This window comes from Anas platyrhynchos, chromosome Z (genome assembly GCF_047663525.1).
Source record: "Anas platyrhynchos isolate ZD024472 breed Pekin duck chromosome Z, IASCAAS_PekinDuck_T2T, whole genome shotgun sequence".
NCBI lineage: Eukaryota > Metazoa > Chordata > Aves > Anseriformes > Anatidae > Anas > Anas platyrhynchos.
Genome location: NC_092621.1, coordinates 51,179,050 through 51,199,304, shown reverse-complemented (window position 1 = coordinate 51,199,304; position 20,255 = coordinate 51,179,050). Strand labels below are relative to the sequence as shown.

Sequence of the window (20,255 nt, the reverse complement as noted above, 5' to 3'; positions counted from 1 at the left end):
TCTTGAATGAGAAATGCAGTGGTCTCTGTATGCATGTTTTCTCCTTTACTGGAGAGAAGGGAGAACTTTTCCAGAGAAATCTGCTGAAGCAATGTTTTAATGTCTTACTTACTAAGCAGCAAAGGAAGCCAGAGAGACAGACACTTTAAAATATAAAGTTATATGAATTCCTGCTCTACTTATGAGGAGTTTTAGACCTGTATTAGAAATTCCTCATAAATCCTACCTCCCTTAAATCCCCCGAAACTATAGTTTATGGGAAGTAAACCTAATATTTGTTTGTTTGTTTTTCTCACAGATGCCAAGATGAGTGTCCGGTGGGGACTTACGGAGTACGGTGTGCTGAGACCTGCCAGTGTATGAATGGTGGGAAATGCTACCATATTAGTGGTGCTTGTCTCTGTGAACCAGGATATACTGGAGAGCACTGTGAAACAAGGCTTTGCCCTGACGGAGTTTATGGTCTCAAATGTGACAAAAAGTGTCCCTGCCACTTGCCTAATACCTGGAGGTAGGCTTTACACCATTTAGCGTGTTCTCTGTTTCTGGATAGGACGTAGAAATCAGGATATAATCTGGAAAAAATATATATATATTCTGAGGTAGAAATGTTTCCTGATATACTTTCATGCAAACAAAAACAGCTGAAGAATTCTGAGAATGCTTAGTATTCTCTAACCATATCAAGAAAGAAAACACCAACTCAGACCTTCTGAATGTTGGTGTTTGCAACTGTATTTGATCTTAATATTAACCTCCATATTCAATTAATGATCCATGAAATAAGACAAAGTATGACCTTTGTCTATATTTACCACATGAATAAATCTTTATATTGTTCACTATATGGAGCCAGTATTCTCACATATTGTAAATGAGAAGTAACTGAATTGAAATCAATGGAGATATCACATTAAGTGATATGGCATAAGAAGAGAATCCATTTTTCTTTTTACTCCTCCTCTATATGTATAGAAGAATTGGAGTAGGTTCTTTTAATAAAAATATCTGAAGTCCTAGCAATTGTAACTCTAGATTTCAGAAATACTTTTTTGTTTGTTTCACTTAAATATTTTTTCTAGGAACAGCTTAAAATCTGATCCCTAGAAATCAAATGAAAATAGTTTTCCAGTTGGCTTACCTTCTATCATCTCTCCTCATTCAGGGATAATGAGTCCTATTTTTGAGTTTTGTATGTCTTCCTGGATTCCACACTGTTTGGACATATTATGATGAAAATCTATAGACTAGCTATTCAGAGACAGTCTTTCAGCTGTGAAGGAGGAATGTCAGTTGAAGCAAGCCAACGTATTTATAGAACAATTATTTTCTTATAACAAAACACAATTGTTTTGATGAAATACTTTGGTTGTTGTGCATGAGTTTATATACATGACTTTATTAATAATCACAGTACCTTACATAACTTCTGTGAGCATACTGTAAGGTTCAGCTGTTGAAAGCTGTTGTGGAAGAAATTTGCAGAAATCGACTGTTGCATAGAATGGTGCTGTACTTTGTATACAAGATGCAGTTTTCCTCACAGATGAAACAAAAACCTTTAGTCAGAATGTAAAAGTAATGTTAAAACACTCAAGCACTTATGTGGAAATACCTGCTAGGCCTCTGTGAAAAATTACTTTGTGGATTGCCTGAGTTGTTCAACATATCTTTTGCTGGCAAACCATGTGACAGCAAACTGAATTTACTTTCCATTCATACTCTTTCACAGTTGTGTGCTTGTACTTCTGTTTATCCCATTTACTTGAAAAGCCTTTTGAAAAAAAATACTGAGTTTTCAACATAAAATCAAGCCATTTATTCTCTCGGCAATGCATTCAAGAATAAATGGAACTATAATGCTGACCTGTCCAGCTCTCAAATTATGCTAGCAGACTGAATACTATTGTGTTATGAATTATGGTTAGCTGCGTTCCTGAAAATTTGTCTCTAGACTGTTGTAGAAGCTTTGTTTGACAGGAATGCATGACGTGTATAGTATTTCTGATATTACGGGGATTACTTCTGATTCATGTTCAACACAGCTGTTTCTTCATTTATACTATTGCAAGACAGCTTGTGGTCAAATCGGATCACAAGTGTTCACATGTAAACAGTAGCATATGGTTGGTTGGTCTTTTTTTGAACATTTTTACCTCCATATGACAAATCAAAACAGCACTTTAGATTTGGAAGCACATTTGCAAAGGCATAATAAAAGTGAGGAAAACAAAAATTTTCCTGACTTTACAAGTGTATTTTTCTTATACATTTCATCCCCTAAGGTCAGGAAATGATTAAGACCACCGAATAAGAAAAATCAAAGAGTATCTTAGGAACAGAATGGAAGAGAAAGCTCCCTTGTGGACATGTTCCCTTATGCTTTTGAGAATCTTCTAGGGGGTTCATCTGTGACTAAATATCAGTCATCCAGGAGACAACTTGCTAAATACATCAGGGAATAGCCTCATCCCTTACTTGCTTACCACAAGTAATATTTAGGCTGGTAGTAGCCAAAGGATCTTCATGGCATTAACCATTTAGCAGTGTAACAATGAGTAATTCCAAGTTACTTAAAAGGGGGTATATTTCCTTCTTTGAATAAACGTTGTGTGTCTGTATATCTAGTATTCTGATGGGACCTTTCATCTGGGTATGACCACTGGTTTAGATGTTCTCAAAGAGGAGCTGTTGGCCAGCCTTGAGCCCCAGGTTATTGCTAATGTTTTTGTATAAGAAAATGCTCAGATAATGAACTAAAAGTTAATTAAAAAAATGCTTAGCAGAAAAAAAAAAAACCTGTAAAATACATGTAGGTAAGTCGAACCATACAAGAATGTAACTAGCCATTTTCTTCAAATGCTTAAAGGGACAGATACAAGATATAATTAAAAAATATGTATTTCTATTTCTGTACATTGACTGAGGAAAATTAATCAGAACAGCTTTGCCAATCAGACTTTTTTTGTTTTTTTTAAACCTGAGTCAATTTATGTTTTGGGTAGGACAAGCTACATGGATTTCACTGCTGCTGTTAGTTTATAGCACTTCCTGGGAATGAGAGGCATGCCCATCATTGTTCTTGGGTATATCAGCAGTGAAGCATTCCATAAAGGGTTAGATATAGAAGTACTTGAGAGATTTTGTTCTTTTTGAGTTGCCCAGAGGACAGCAGTGGATAACAACCCTCTTGTGTCAAGTGATTTTTTTACACATGGTTCTTCTCTGTTGCATCTCGTCATATGGATGAAAGGATTTGAGCTAGAGCTCAAATCAGACACAGACCTCCCTCTGAACTCTGCGACTAGGTGACACTGTTGATTTTTCACCTTTTCACTAGGTAGTCAACAATAAAACTAGATTGAGAGTTAGCTGGTTGAGACTATGACCACATAAAACGCTCTTCGTTGACAGGAGCAGTGCTGTGAGATGGTATGAGCAGACCAATGTGTGCCTGCCACCCACACCCACTGCATGTGGGGCTTATTAAAAGTTGTCTTTATGATAATCTAGTTTTCTGGAATGAGCACAGAAGACTTCCTGATCTGCTTCTGTCAACATGACTACTTCATTTTTTACAGAAGCGTTCTAGGCTAAAACACGGCTAGGCTGGGTTTCATCATGGCTTTGCTTAAGTAACACCCAATGATTGCTTGAAAAATTTAAAGAGATCAGACTGTAGTTGCATATTTGTCTAGAAGCTTTACAAAGATTTACATTACACCTGTGTTACTGAATGAGTACTCCTTTCAGCTTGATCTCCAAACTAAATTTGATCTCTTCTTTTAAGCTCTTTCTGGTAATCTCCCACTACTCGTTAGACACTACTGTAGGTAGTATCATCTGGGGTCATTCTGGATTACCAGTAATTTCCTACAGTTCAGGCTGGAATTAGGGTTTATTCTTGACATGAGCCCTAGTGGCATTTCTGTTGTCTTATGCCTTTTCTGAGAAACATACAGTCGAGGGAAATTTTATGATGTGATACATGCTTAACCCAGATAGTCAGAGGGTGTTTTTAAAATCAGGATTCAGGCATCTTGTGATTTTGCATTTTTCTGATGGGCTTGTATGTACATAGAATCACACAGAATCACAGAATTTCTAGGTTGGAAGAGACCTCAAGATCATCAAGTCCAACCTCTGACCTAACACTAACAGTCTCCACTAAACCATATCCCTAAGCTCTACATCTAAACATGTAGAACTTTTCATGGAAATTTTGTACTGCACAAATTGATACAGAATTTAAGTGTATCAGGTTATTGTAGCAGTTTAGAATCTATATAAATCATTAGAAAATGATCAACTTCATCTAAGTCTTCCTAATGTATATTATCAATTATCCACAAATATTTTTTGTCTGTGTACAAAATAAGGTTGTATTTCCAGAAAGTGTGAACAAAAGACCAGGAATAAAAGCAAATGTACTGGCAGCATCTCTCAATGTATCTTTATTTCCCTATCTTAACATATAAATCTTATTGCCAATTAAGCTAACTGCATGAGAAGCCATCAAAAAGCTTCAGAAGTGCTGCAGCTTCCTACATCTAATTACAAATTATGGAATACTAATTTTGGTGTCAATCAATATATGTGCAAGTATGCCTTAGTAACACTCACTGGGGGGCACAGAATATCAATGCCTCTGTCTGCTTCATACCCAATGCTTGCTCATGCATGTAGTCTCCTCTTCTACTGAAGGGAAAAAAGCCAACAACAAATAATGCTGGGGTTTATGTCTTAAAATGACAGTACCGCTAATTTTACAATTTAAATAGATCCTAATTCATATTCTAATGACTATTTGTTCAGGATTGCACAGTCTTTCCATATTCCTCTGCTGGTAAGAAACAGGGGAATTGGATCCAAAATGTCACTTAGGTGCCTACAAGAAGGAGTTATGACTAGGGTACAAGTCTGATTCTACTGCTGTATCATGTGTTTTCATAATCTCACATTTATTTTCTATGATAATAGTTCTGTTTCAGTTTATTCCATAGTAAGTATACTTACAACTGAATAAATAACCAGTACTGTTGACTGTGAATGCCATGAGTTTTAAACCAATACTGCATGTATCATTTAGTTGAAAAGACTTTTCCTCTCACTTCATGTAAACCAGCTTAATACTTTAAAAAATAGATTTTAATGTCTTTACAATCCCCAAATTATCGGAGTTTTATAGTGTAGGCATTAATACGCAGCCATATTAATTATGTAGGCATAATATCATCCCATACCTTTTATGATTCGTGCTTTCTGTGATCATCACTACATTATCAGGTGGCTGCGTTTGTCAACAGAAAATTCCTGGCTTGAAATAATATACCTTGAGACCAAGAGCAGTTGCAACTGATACTGCTTTTCCTTGTTGTGATGCAACTTTTTCAAATAACATTATTATTACTTTTGTTATATCACCTAAAAGTGTTGTAGGTGTTTTTTCAAGCTTTCAGATGGTTAGAAAAATACACACCCCCACACAACATGTCAGCAAGTCTTGCAGAATCAGGCTCTTGTCATGGATCATTTAATGTGTCTGGACGAAGGCACATTTTTTCCAGCACACTTAAAGGAACTTTACTTCAATCAGTGGAGACAAGTATCTTTAAACAGTCTTCCCATTGTAAATATATTGGATTTGGATATTAAGACTTTCCTTTGGTGAGAATTAAGCAAGTGCTTTGTCTGCCAGAGTGCCACAGAGCACCCCATTGTGTCCACTTTTCCAGCACATACATCTTACCACAGCTGATGATGTCCATTTGTCATGAGGCAACAGCTGTCTGACTGGCCCTTCAATGGAACTGCTGTTCCAGGTAGGGACAGCTGGTCTCCTACCAGGTATGGCCAACACAGGGGAGATACTCTCCAGAAGGTCACAGGTCTGATGGTATATCTGAAGTTGCTAGCTGTCCTCTTTTCAACCAAAGGTTTAACAAAAAAGAGCGTGCTTGCTTAGATCAGATGTTGTCTTATTATTTTAGCATTAGATGCTGTGATATTATTTTTGTAAAGCATCACATTTCTCAGACAAAACACGGATGAATATGGGTGGAGTTATGAAAAGGATCCCATTTTACCTACAATGGAAACCTAGTGATACATTTTGTGTAATTTAATGCTTTCATCACGTTAATATGTGTAACTATTGTTACGCATTTTATAGTAAAACCTATTTTTTAAGACACGTTCGTTTTCAGCAAGCCACGGAAAAATAATCTATCTTTTCTTCTTTCTATGTTCTACCCAAATGTCTGCCTATTGTACAATGCTGCTTCTTCTTATCTTAGTTAGCATGCATTTATATATCCTCTCTGTTCTATGGTTTGCAGAGGAAAACCATCTCTATGCATAGAATGCAAGATCCTTTATGCAACCTATCTATAACAGCATTTTGTTCTCTGGAAAAAAAATATTGGTGTCATGTTTAGCTCTGAATTATTTATCCTTTCATCCCCTCCTGGCAGCTGTCACCCTATGTCTGGGGAATGCTCCTGCAAGCCTGGCTGGTCTGGACTCTACTGCAATGAGACATGTTCCCCGGGGTTCTATGGTGAGTCTTGTCAGCAGATTTGCAGCTGCCAAAATGGTGCTGACTGTGACAGTGTGACTGGAAAATGCACCTGTGCCCCTGGATTTAAGGTAAATACATTTCACTTTCACAGTCCATTTTCAACTCCTCTGCCTTTAGTTAAGTGTGAAATTGTTCAAGATGCCAGAGTGTCTCTACAACAAGAAAGGAGAGAGAAGAGTATTTGGGTACCACTGGCTGTGTTACAGGATAAGGCCCTGGAAAGGCCTTATGATTAGCTCTCAGTTCTGAAATGAAACCATTTTAACAAAGAAAAGTTCATTGCTTTATAAGACATCGCTACTAATGAGGAGGTGCTCCTGAGGTGTAAAAAAAGGAAGTATAATTTTCAGTCATCCTACCGCACCAACTCATGATCCATTCAGAGAAACTCTAGATAAATACGTTTGTTTTTACAGTTTAGGATTCTGTAGCTTTTACACATTTGCTGTTTGTGCATTGGATGCTTCTAGTCTAACACAGAAAACATTTTACAGTATGACTGTTCTTCTAGGAATAATAGTTCAACCAAAATAATTCTTAAAAATATTTTACAAGCCATATTATTTTCCATTAAACTACTACCTTAGTGTGTTTTGGTTTTGCAAAAGGCATCCTTATTACTGAAAATACTGTGCATTGGTCTCACCATGTGCTGTTCACCATGTGTGATGAGCTCTCACAGCAACTAACAGAAAATGAGTGGCTTTATGTAGACCTAGAAGCCATGAAGAGCCCAGCTTGAAGGACTCCCTTTTACTAAATTTAAAATGACTTTGTGACAACCTGGAACGGTCATGAGTTGCATGTTTTCTGACTGTTGTAGCACCTGAGTCAGTGATCACAGCCAGTCAATCCCATGTCTAGGTCACTTGTTAAAGATACAATTGTATTGCCTGATCTTCCTGGAAGAGTTTTTAGACTCTGTTTATTGTATAATTCAGGGTGCTGACTGTGGTACTCCTTGTCTACCGGGGACATATGGAGTGAACTGTTCTTCTGTGTGCAACTGTAAAAACGAAGCCATCTGTTCACCAGTAGATGGTTCTTGTACCTGCAAAGCAGGTAAGTATGTCTTCAGATTAACTTTCTGTAATCATAAAATCAAGTTGAGTGTCTGAAGTAGAGAGGAAGCAGGACATTTGATTAGTAGAAGACAGCCTAGAAGGCCATATATTCAGTACTTTATGCTTCTGCTGCACTGGGAAGTGAAAAATGGGAGGACATTTGCTCAGGGAGAAGAATATGTACTTTGTGTTCATTCTGAAAGATATGTGGCTGGGTGAATTACTAGTACTTACTTACTCAGAGATGGGCTGTGTCTTGTCTCTCATGGCAGGGCTATGAGCTTCTAGAATGAGTACTGGTATGCAATTTCTGTGTTGTAAGCCTACCTAACCAAAACACTTAGCCCCATTTCTGCTCCATCTGGATGAATACCATCTCTATCTGCTATCCTCACCCATCTCAGTACCATGGAGGCACAGTCTTCTTTCCTGTCATTTTAGCACTGACATGGATACCTTCCGGCAAGTTTTTCTTCTTGAATACTGTTTTTTCTCAGCAGTTCTCTGACAAATCTTTGTCTAACCCACTTACATGCTTTAGCTTCAGGACACCATCAACAGTGCTAGCTTCTGCTCCCTGCTTCCAAAACTTTCTGCATCTACCAGCATTACTGTGGGTGGGCTCAGGCCTTTCAGCCCCTCTGCTGAACATATCTCCTCCCAACAGTAACTTTGATGATCAGTGTACCTCCTACAGAAATTATGTGTGCCTGCCTGCCTCTGCATCTCCCAGCAGCATATGCTTTTGGCAGGAACAAGGATACCTGACAACCTCAGGTGCATTTTGCAGAGATCTTTTCACATACTAAGATCCAGAGATCTACATCGAGTTCCTGTTTACCAAAAATATTATTCTAAACTCCGATTAGAGATCCCCTCTTGAAATACACACTGATAGCCTGTTGTTTTTTTGTTTTGTTTTGTTTTGTTTCTGTTGTGAGGAAGGATTTATAGGCAAGCATCTCTTAGCTGTGATGCTGAACTGCTGAGAAGAGAGGGGGCAGGCTGTTGAATGCTCCCAAGCAAATCCCATGCCAGAAAGTTGAGAGTGGAGAAGAAATGTTAGAGTAAACGGACAAATGGCTGCTAATTTTCGTGGAATGGCTCAGGTTGGAAGTGACCTTAAAGATCATCTAGTTCCAACCCCAAATTTTACTAGGGATTGTTACAATTAAATCAGCCCTGCAGTGAATGTGCAGAGTTTCCAGCTTCTGTTCTTCTGTTTTCTGTCCAGAGACGGTGGAGCAGATTTGACTCTGTTGCATGTCTGCAGAGTAGCTGCATTGTGAGGAGAGAAACTACTTGAGCCATATATCATCCTATCTTCTTGTGCATTTTAGTCATACCGCACTGGAAAAGCACAGCAAATGGTGAAATGGATTTATTAAACTGAAACCCAACACTCATCATGTAAAAGATGTTGGATCAAGTCAAAAGCAATAACATAATGTATCTTTCCATGTTGTCGCTAATAATTAGAGGTATTTCCCACATATGGAATATCTCAGGTGCCCAGCATTCTGGAGGTTGGTGTGACACCACTGAGCCAGTGATGAAAATCCCATTGATTTCAGTGAAGTCAGAATACCTTCCAGTTTTCAATGTTGCATATAACTGAATATCTTCCCTGCTTCACTCCATCTTTAAGAAAATCCTGCCTCTGCTTTTTGAACTAATAGTCACATTGCTGTTCAGACATTATGTTAGGAATGAGGCAGCTCTAGCTCTGAGAAAAACAGGTTAATGTGGATGGGTCAGCACGTGGCTGGAAAATATAACCTCTCTGCCTTAGAAGATTCCAAACCTGATGTTATATCTCATGGTATTGCCATTTTTAATAGTGCTTATGATATGGGAAGCTCTTTTAGGAAGTGTGGAAGGAAACTTTAAAAAGCTTGAAAGACACTTAGAGAAAATATCTCAATTTTCTATCTACTACAGTATAACATTTTCCTGAAATGACCCCTAAACTCTGAAGTTAATCTAGGCCATGAGGCAGCTTTATTTCAATACATGTGTTTTGCATAGTCTATTGATTAGGCTCAGCACAGAATTATTTTTCCCTTCACTTACTGTAAACAAGGTACAAAATTAGCAACTTGGCCTGTGTCATTGCTGATGATAACATATGACTGGCTCACTCGGTTTCTGTCATATCCAATAGATGATCACATTTTTGAAAACCTATTTACATTTCTTTCTATCCAGAGCACAGTCTGTGAAGCATTGCTATCAGGCATAATCAGCGGTGAATGCTGCATTTTAGAAACACTTTCCATTGCAATCTATTTTGTATTTGGAGAGAAGTATAGAAATCATCTAAAATGTCTTCTATGTATCCTTGAAGAAATCCAACCTACACTTTACTTTGCTGTTATGCTTTCTCTATGGTGTGTTTTTTGTTTGTTTGCTTGTTTGTTTGTTTGTTTGTTTGTTTTTGGGGCGGGAGTTGGTAGCAGGGAAGGGAGGCAGGAGGTTGGGAAGAGTCTAAGATTTCTGTTAAAACTGTGCTGCAGAACTGTCTATTGAATGATGGTGGAAGAATTATGAAAGCAGCAGCTTAAGTGTAAGGAAAAAAATCCTGTTTTTTTTCAGGCCGTCCTTTAAAACTTTCAACATAGTTTGGTGCTTCTTAGCAAAATTTCAAGGTGTCTGTGTTTTCCTTTCAGATCTCCCATCAATAGCTCTCATATGTTGGCACCCATCTGCAAAGTATGTGCTGTGCACAGATGTTACAAGGTGCCCTTCAACTCCTTTACTCAAATCCGGACAAATCAGCTGAAACAGCTAATACCGTCCTGTAGTTAATGTTACTGGTGCTGTGCATCTCAGAGATTCCAAGTGGGACACGGAGGGAAACATGTCCTTAGTGAGGAATGGAGGGAAACCTGATTCATTTGTCACTTTAATTCTTATTCTTGGCAGGTTGGCATGGTGTAGACTGCTCAATCAATTGTCCCAGTGGTACCTGGGGACTTGGCTGTAACTTGACTTGCCAGTGTCTTAATGGAGGGGCTTGCAATGCTCTGGATGGAACCTGTACCTGTGCCCCAGGCTGGAGAGGAGAAAAGTGTGAACTTCCTTGCCAGGTAGTTTAATAAATATTATTAAATATACCAAGTGCTCAGTATTGCACTGTGGAATACTGGGCAAGGGGACACTCCTGTGATTCTCCTGTCTTAATGTGTATAAATCCTAAGGATCTCTGTACCTGTTAGCCCATATTTTACTGGGTTCAAGATTAGAAACACACACCAAAAAAATCTTCTGGAAGAATCCTACTGTGCAGCACACTAAAGCAAACAGAATAGATAGCCACCCAAAAAATGAATACGTACAATGAAGATGCAGAGATGAACATTTCCTCTACTTTCATACTGGAATGTTTAACCTGAGACTTTTCACAAGTTCACACAGAATGTGTGGAAACACTCAGTACCAAATTTTTTATTCTTTTTCAGCATCGCATGCCATCCAAACCGCTTCTGTTAAACTATTTCTAAGAAGAATGATGAGAGAAAAACGTAGCAAAAAATATATTCCACATCTAACAACATAATTTTAATTAAATTATCTTATATCTGTGATAAACTTTCCTACCTTCTCAACCAGACATGAGCAAGCACCCTTTTCACCCAATTCCATGACAGATCTTTACCTTTGTATCAGGACTCAAACTTCCGTCATCTCCCAGACTTCGAGAACGGCACAATTAGAAATCACTGTGTAGATGAAGACAAGTTTCTAATCAGTTTTGTTCCACATTGCAATCTGTAGCCGAGGGAAGCCATAAAAATATTTAATTTGTAAATACAAAAAATTGGAAAATGCAAAAGCATATTGTTTTACTAATCATTTGTTGTAAGTACATTTCATAGAATAAACAAACAAACAAACAAAAAAAAAAAAAAGGAAAAAGGAAATTTTCTGCAGATAAATGTGGCTTTCCAGATTCTATCTTTTCCAATGGCAAGGTTCAATTTTCTGGGAGATTTTAAACAAAAAATCTGGGAGATTTTTTATTTTACCTCTGCTCTTCTTTTCCTGTCCTTTGAATATACATGAACCATATAAATTCTCCACCTATGTCATATTCAAGCTTCTGTCATTTTGGATTAGCTCTGCTTAGCAGTAATATGATAAAAGTACCCGAACTACAGCATATGACTGGAAGGCACACCTTTGTTTTGAATAAAAATTTGATCTATTGAACTGTTGTGGTATAGCATATGCTGATTCTGATATAGTAAGTTAAGTGGCAAACAAATTCTGAAATATTCTGGAAAGCTGATTAGAATGTCTACAGTGTGTGTTTATGCAGTATTTCCAACAAATGCATCTCCATCAGAAAACTATTTTTTTTGTTTCTAAAGCTGTTCTGTTTATTGCTTAGTGTCCAATTTTGAAGATTACCCAAGATCAATAACTTCCAAAAGTAACTTATTAAAACAAAAAGTATTTTTATGCCATTTGTTCCACTGTTCCAAATATAGCAAAATAATGCCAAAAAGAATTTCTGTCTCAAATAACTCAGCATTTCCACACTCAGTGTCTTAGTCTGTCTCTTTTTCCCTGATTTATTTCTCTCTGCATCAAATAATGTCCATAAACATTTACACACTGTAGTGCATATTCTACCTCAAAATTCCAGAGTGGGAGAATAAAGAGAAATATAGTTCTCATGGGTCCAATGTCATCTGAATGTTTTTCTTGTCTGAGCAACATATGCAGATGGTTTATTTAAATTGATGTATTTCAATTTGTTTCATTAAGTTTAGAAAATCAATATTGTTGCTCAGATTGTTAATCAACGTTTGACTGAAGTTTGGAAAACATACATAGTAGACTAGAATTACCTCTTTTCAAAAATATATTTGAGAGTTTTCTTTCTTTCTCTCCAAATCTGATTAAATGTGTAGGAATTGCCTTTCTTCATCTTTTATTTTTCTCTCTATAAAAATTGATTATTGAGATGGGCAAAACACTACTTATTCTCAATAAATATTTGATTTTTTATCTACTTGAGACTTGAAAGACTGGGGTTTGAATAGCTAAATCCTGTGTAACTTTACAGAAATGTAGACACAAACATCAAAGAACAGCAGATGAATTTTGATACAGGTTTAATTCCAGTTTTTAATGTGACTGTGACCAATTTTTAGTCTTGAATGTAAATGATTGGTTAAACGTGGCATGTTTCTTTTTTCCTTTTTTTCTCCTTATTTTTTTTTTTTTCTCCCTTGGTGTGGATTGCCTGAGAAGTATTATGTGAAATTACATTGTGTTTTTCCTTGGATCATTCTTCATTGTTTTTTGCAGAGATTTCGTTCTTAGAGTAATTTTGTATGGAATTATTGCCTAGAAGTGTGTGCAACCTTCTACTGAAGAAGGAGAAAGGCATATTCAAATATTCACATATAGTGCCCTGAAAATTGGCAATGTTCTTTTGGCACAGCTGAACACACTGAGAAGGATATTCAGCTTGTAACATTAATCTCTTGATAACCTTCTTTGTGGGTTCAAAAATGCTCCACATCCAAAATGTAATTTTATTTTTTGTTCCATGTCATAGGCAGATAACTTCTCTTTATAACATAGTATATACTGTAGTGCAGAAGAAAAGACTGTTAATTGAAAGAAAGTAGTATAGTTTGCATTGTTTATGCAATAAACTTCACTCTGAACATGTATTTTAATATAACATTTTGCTTCTCTGTTTTAGAAATTATGGCTTTACATGGCTTCCTTTTTTTTGGCAAATAAGGAGATGTCAGGGTCTGAGACAGAAAGGAAACTGAAATACTTGCCTGTTTAGGACCCCTGGGTCCCAGAGTAGGGACTCCACTGTAAGGGAAGTTAGAAGGATAGTACAATAGAGCTTTCATTGCTACCACTGATACCATAGGCTACTATTTTCTGAATCACAGTTTCCAGACCCCTCAGTCTGTGATTTGTCAAGAGAATTTAATTAATTCTTTATCTTCTCCTTATGGATGAAAAAGTGAAAATGCACAACATTAAACTTTTCCAAAAGCCAGAAGAGTTTTATATTAAGTAAGCTGATTACAGACTTAGCAGAGATCTGAGGTTTCCTTCTAGGGCAGGACTGACCAGAACTTGTTCTCCTCTAACTCTCAGTTCTCGTCATCTCTCCATTTTTTTTATTTTTTTTTTTTTCCTGTCCACAGGACGGCACATATGGCATGGATTGTGCTGAACGCTGTGATTGCAGCCATGCAGATGGTTGTCATCCTACCACGGGTTACTGTCGCTGTCTACCAGGATGGTCAGGTACAAAAGAGACTGTTGCAAAGTATGATGAAAGTTTCCAGTATGATGGTATTCAATCTTGGCTTTTTGTGGGTAGAGGAGGAATATGTGGGCTTGGAAGAAGAAGGGGCCAGTTCTGTGGCTGTTGTGTCCCTTCCTGTGATTCACAGGCATGGGCATGGAAACTTCACTGGGTGTGGGTTCCACAGAAAACTGGAAACAGAAGGCAAAATCTTACAGCTTGGGCACCTCCACAATATGACTTCTCATGAAATTGGGGAACAACTGTAGATAATCAAGATTCTGCTGGCAGTTTTGTTAGGGAAGCATCATATCCAGAAACTGAGGAACTTTGATCAGGCAGCCATAAAGATCATAAGTCATGCAGAAGCTGTGTTGCCATATGGGTTTCTCAAACTTTTGAAAAAATAAATAAATCTCTGTATATATATATTTTATCATGCAAACAGTTGCACTTTTTTTTTTTTTTTTCCACTAGGTTTCTCCAATATTGTCTGTGTGGCTTTAGGAAATATATGTATTTAGTAATTTATCAGATTCATGTTTCACACTGTTGTCACCCTGTTTGTGTAAAGCAGGATCTCTGAAAACATGATGAAACTATGCAGAAGTGTGAAACATCATGAAATAATTAGTCACTTTAGAAGATTTAGTTCTCACGTAGATCTCTGCTCTAGGTGATAGAAAAGCTGTTCCATCATCAGTAACGACTAATTGAAACTGTAAGTTTGTCTGTTTGAGTGCTCAGGACTTTGTGTCCCACTGTGATACTGTACTGTTGCAAGGGTCTGATGTCAAGGAGAGACTCATACCATTTAAGGATGAGAAGTCAGGAAGAAAAACACGCTGTTTTGTTTCTGCAGCTTTAAGAAAGGATTATTTTTTTTTATGCTTTCAGGTATAATAGAGATCTAGGCAAATTAGAGAGCAGGGCAATCACCGACAATAAGAAGTTTAACAAGAGTGACTGACAGATTCTGCACCTGGGAAGGGGCAACCCTGACTATACATACAGGTCGGGGACAAGAGGCTGGAAAACAGCCTCACAGAAAGTGATTTTGTTTGACTGCAAGTTGAATATAAGTCATCAGTGTGCTGTGATAGCCAGCAAGGCCAGCTGTGCTCTGGAGTGCCTCAAGCACAGCACTGATAGCTAGTTGAGGGAAAGGATTGTCCCTTTTTGCTCTGGGCTGGTGTGTCCTTACCTCAAGTGCCGTGTGCAGTTTGGGGTCGTACAGTCCAAAAAAGACATAAAACTATTAGAGAGTGTCCAAAGGAGGGCTGCAAAGACGGTGAAGGGTTTGGAGGGCAAGATGTATGAGCAGCAGAGGTGCCTTGGTTTGCTCAGACCAGAGCAGAGCAGGCCGAGGGGAGGCCTCATGGCGCCCTGCAGCTCCCTCACCAGGGGAGGGGAGCGGAGGGGCAGGCGCTGAGCTCTGCTATCTGGGGACAGCGACAGGACCCGAGGGGACGGCATGGAGCTGGGACAGGGGAGGGTCAGGCTGGGGGTTAGGGAAAGGGTCTGCACCCAGATGGTGCTCGGGCACTGGGACAGGCTCCCAAGGGATGTGGTCACGGCACTGAGGCTGACGGAGTTCAAAGAGTGCTTGGACAACACACTTAGACATCTGGTCTGATTTTGGGGTGGTCCTACGCAGATTCTGTGAATATAATACGGTATTGTTCTTTCTCTGACACTTCCAGACATACTAGATGGAGATGAGCAAGTAACCTGCAACAAGTTACCTAATGTACAAGTTTAGCAAATTATTCTGCTCAAAAAAATTTCTTTGAGCTTATAATGTCCTCAGAAACAATCACTACTGATCTCCTTCTCCCCTCTTCCTCTTCCCCTCCCCACTTTGAGTTTCACATGTTTATTTTTTAGCTCTGTAGATGGATCACAAAGATTGTGTTCAAGCTACTTAGTGCTCTGTGTCTGCAGTTCAGGTTGATTAGTACTTACCCATTCCTTATTTGTGCAATTTGTTTGTAAGATTCTGCCAAGTCCTTTGAAGAGGCTTTTCTCCTTGTACCTCTCTCTTGTTGCTCCTTTCAGTGTGAAAGAGAGAGGCTTCCAGAGCCAGCACTCAGCTAACTGTTGTAGGATTTGATTGAATTTATTCTTTTCCCACAAGCTACACTGTGACTTGCAGTCAGGAACTTATACCTCTGGGAAATGAATACTACAGTAATGCAAAAACAATAGAAGTGGTTTGAGTGAATTGTAAACAAAACAAACAAACAAACAAAAAGATAAAAAACATATGAACTATTATTCCATTGATTAATATTTCTAAAGGTGCTGCTTTGTCTTTTAGGCAACCATGTTGTGATTTTAACAGCCTTTGATGCTCTCATTGTCAGGTAGTCTCCGAATTGCATGTGTGTGTTTTGGACATACTTCCTCAAATTTTTTTGAACTGTTTAAAGTATGATTTTTTAAAAAAAGTTAATAGACGTATCCCACATTAAAAATTACATGGTCAGTTGGTGATCTTGAGCAACTTGGTGTAGATAGATATACGTTCACAAGCTTTAGAGGTACTGTCTGAAGTAAGTGTTACAAGTTTTCTAATACTGAGAGAAATCATCAGACACCAAAAGTATGTAAATGAATAAAGCCAGATTAAAAGAAGTAGGTTTGAAAGGCCACAATAAAAATCTGGCAACTTTTATAACAGATCCAAAAAATTTCCAACCAGTGCAGGATAGCTAATGTAGTATGTGACAAGAACTTCAGGCACAGCAGAAATCTTGCCTGTGCTTGAACTCAGGTATTGGAAAGGATAAAATATTTTTGCCTTTAGTAAAAGCTTGTTTCAATTTCATATTTATAAAGCAATAAGATTTCACTAGGAAAAGACTTCTTGCTTGATTATAGATATAATTGAGTATCTGCCCCTGGATGATGTCATCTCAACAGCGTGTGTATCAGACTAGTTTCAACATGTTGGTGATGTCTAGACACACAGCATGACATAAATGGGATAGTTTGCTTTATACTGAGTGCCTGGAAAAATCCTACTCCCACACTTCACATGTCAGAGCAGTACCCATGAGGAATCTGTTCTTTGTGTAGACACTTATATTTAGAATAATTAAAAAAAGGAAAGAAGATCTTAGAAACAGGTTCTCAAATAGCTGTACTGTAATGTTACTTTGCAAGGATAGCATTAGTCCACAGGATTAAGAAAAGTTTTTGAATACATGTGTGGATGCATAATACATGAAGAAACAGATGGAGAATTTATTTTTTTACACACACACACGCAAACACACACACAGACACACATACACGAAAGTACTGAACTGCAACAAATTATATTAGAATAGGTTAGATTTTTTTCTATTAGATTTGTTAAAGTAACTGTCAGACTTAATAGTTTCTATTTGTTAGTGTTATTTACTCCCCATCCATGCTCCTCATCCCCCCAAAGGAAGGGAGAAAATGATTTTGGATCAGTCTAATTCTTATCTAACCCAAATGAAGGGTTTTTTTGTTTGTTTGTTTGTTTTGTTTGTTTTTAAACAAGAATAAATTGATGAATCCAAGACAATACAAATGTTTTGATACCAACAGAATCACATAAAGCTTCTGAGAAGCTACTTTAAATGCAACATTTTTCTCAGCCTTCTGAACAGGGCAGATTTCTACTGCTCTGTTCTCCAGGGAATTTCATCAGAGGGAAGAGTTTATGTAACTTTGCAGAAATAAATCAGGGTTGGAAGATTTTTCCCTTGCTGGATGACACAGTTGTGCCACAGTGCTGGGGAAGAGGAAATACACTGCCCTGGTGGCAGTCACTGACCCAGTAGGGTGCGTACTCCCTCCGATAGTGTGGGAGCTCCCTGCTTCTGAAGCAAGCACAAGTGCTGTTGTCATGTACCACGGAGCAGCCTAGCTGACATGCTACCCTGCCCTTTGGTCTCAAGACAGAGCTGCAGCTGAGCATTATGTCAGCAATGAGGTCCTATGTGGCATAGTTTCTTAAAGAAGCTTTTCTTTATTTTTGAAAATGCTTGATGTATTATCTGGAAGTTCCAGTTATGAATGAAATGGTAAGTTGTTTCTGACTACTGCAGTGTCAATAGCTGTTATAAAACTCTAGAAATAATTAAAATTTTTTTATTGACCTTCTGATTTTAATTTAGTTTCTTTTACCTACTCAGATTTTTCATACTAAACAAGTCACTTCATTTATAGGACTCCTGTTAGAGATCCTACTCTCTGAATTTACTGAGTGCTCGCTATGGAGCAACTTAATTCTGCTGAGAAAAACAAGAGTTAAGGGTGATGTTTTTTTCCTGGCAATCTCACCATTCCATCACGTTCCAGGAGCCACATGACATGATGGTACAAATGAGAAACATCCGCCCACACTGAACATGATGTCTGCCCCAAACACTCTCATCCCTTGACATTTTCACTAGAACTTATAAATAACTTCTCTTCATTTAGAAGGAGTGCAATAGTCAGACAATGAAAAAGAGGAAGAAGCATTAATATACAGAGCCATGAATTAGAGGAAAGACACAGAAAATGTAACCTCCAGTAGATAATAAAGTCTCCTGGTAGTTTTTACCAAAACCTTAAGTTAACTTGTGTGAAAGAAGTTAACCTCTACCACCTATCTCAATAACCATAATCCATCAAGCACCACAGTACATGTTAGTTTCATCCCATTATTTGCTGTCCTGCAAGAAGCTGTCAAAACACAGATATTCAAATTCCCTGAAATAGTAGAGAATTCATATTTCTGCAAATTGAGATTTTTCACAGAAGCATTGTAAAAGAGGCAAAGGTTTTCTTCTAGACAGTTTGTGTATTACACTGCAACATGAGTGTCAGTGGTAACACATTAATTCCTTCTGTGTTTTCTTGGTTACAGTTCTGTTGGACATTTCTGTTTGTAAAGAAATGTCGTGTCATACTAATAACCACACTTGTTATTTTTAAAATCAATTTAAAGGTTGTGTGGTGCCAGGGATTGTGAAACACCAGTAGTCTGCTATCTGAACCAAAACAATAGCATTGGTTTATGGAAAAGACAGATGCAGAAATATCAGCCTACATTTTACCAGCATGCATAGTGTTTATAGGATATTGGTGACTTTCTGCTGTCTCGGACACCTGCTGATGCTAGTCAGATTGTCCATCACCAGATGTGTTGTTGCTGTGAGGAAGTGCTGTGTCTTTCCATGTGCTTCTGACATTATTTCAAGAGGCACATTTGTTACTGGATTATAACAGAGAGGATCGTCATCTGACACCCATCCCACTGATGCAAATAACCAGGTCCCCAGGGAAGCACCAACTAGACCTTTCCTATGCTCCTTAGCTTTTAGTGCTTACACAATTATTTTTTTTTCCACTACATGGAAGAAAAAGACACCAAAGCGTACTGTCATAGGCCTTTCTCACATTCAGACTGAGAAATGAGATGCTGCTGAGAGTGTGCATAGTGTTTGTGCCTTCATGCACCCAAGCTGGCAGCCTCTTCCAAGACATAGGTTTTCCTCCATGTCAGCTGATTTTGCCTCTGCTTGTGAAGCATGAGTTCCTATAGCTGTGAACATCAGTGCACCACAAAGTGAAGCAGTGTCATGATAAACTGTTTGCTTTCCAAACTTTAGTATTCAGTATTAGGCATATACTCTACCTCTGGACTTTATTGTGTCTGCATCTCTGTTGCCTATACTTTGCAATAGGTCTTCATGTGAAAGAAATAGTACTATTTTAAAAGAAAAATGTTAAATCAGTAAATTAAGTACACTTATTTTATACCTGTGAAGAAGGCAAGAAAAGGAGAAGTGTCTTTTTTCCTATTATTTTCCTGTAGTAGACGATAAGAAGAGCATCACTGGGTCAGACAACAGTATGCAGCAACAATACAGCCCTCAGAAAGACACCAAGCTTATCTCAAAAGTGATTCTTCCACTAAAAATTACAGATACTGATGTTTGCTTTCAAGCTGATACAGCACTGGTTTTGTAAAGAAGCATTTGTATCTGGCTTCCTATCAAAACTCCTGGGTGCAAACTATTCTACTGCCACCAGTGAAGAAGCCTCAGTAAGAACATTCGGAGAAAAATCTTTGATCCTTTCCCTAGACCCTTAAAGAGACAATTATATTTACTCTTCCGGCTATCTTCAGCTATGGAGCAAGGCCTTCTTTTCCCCTCAGGACAATGAGGATACTTCTACAGCGTCTGTGAAATGTTCCACCACTTTCCTGTGTTGTTACTTCCTTTTGGCTCTCACCCATTTGACAAAGAAGTAAGGAAGGAATTCTCTGTTTTCCCCCATCAGAAGTCTC

General features: G+C 38.0%; 1 protein-coding gene across 4 annotated transcripts in view; it reads left to right on the top strand.

The window, feature by feature from the left end:
* MEGF10 (multiple EGF like domains 10) overlaps positions 1-20,255 on the top strand; it is a 104,859-nt gene that overhangs the window by 59,723 nt on the left and 24,881 nt on the right. For all 4 annotated transcript variants that reach the window (XM_072031127.1, XM_038170736.2, XM_038170738.2 and 1 more), the window contains 5 exons: positions 299-511; positions 6,474-6,648; positions 7,522-7,642; positions 10,570-10,733; positions 13,833-13,935. In XM_072031127.1, the coding sequence (XP_071887228.1) occupies positions 299-511; positions 6,474-6,648; positions 7,522-7,642; positions 10,570-10,733; positions 13,833-13,935 (776 nt within the window). The remainder of the gene's footprint in view (positions 1-298; positions 512-6,473; positions 6,649-7,521; positions 7,643-10,569; positions 10,734-13,832; positions 13,936-20,255) is intronic.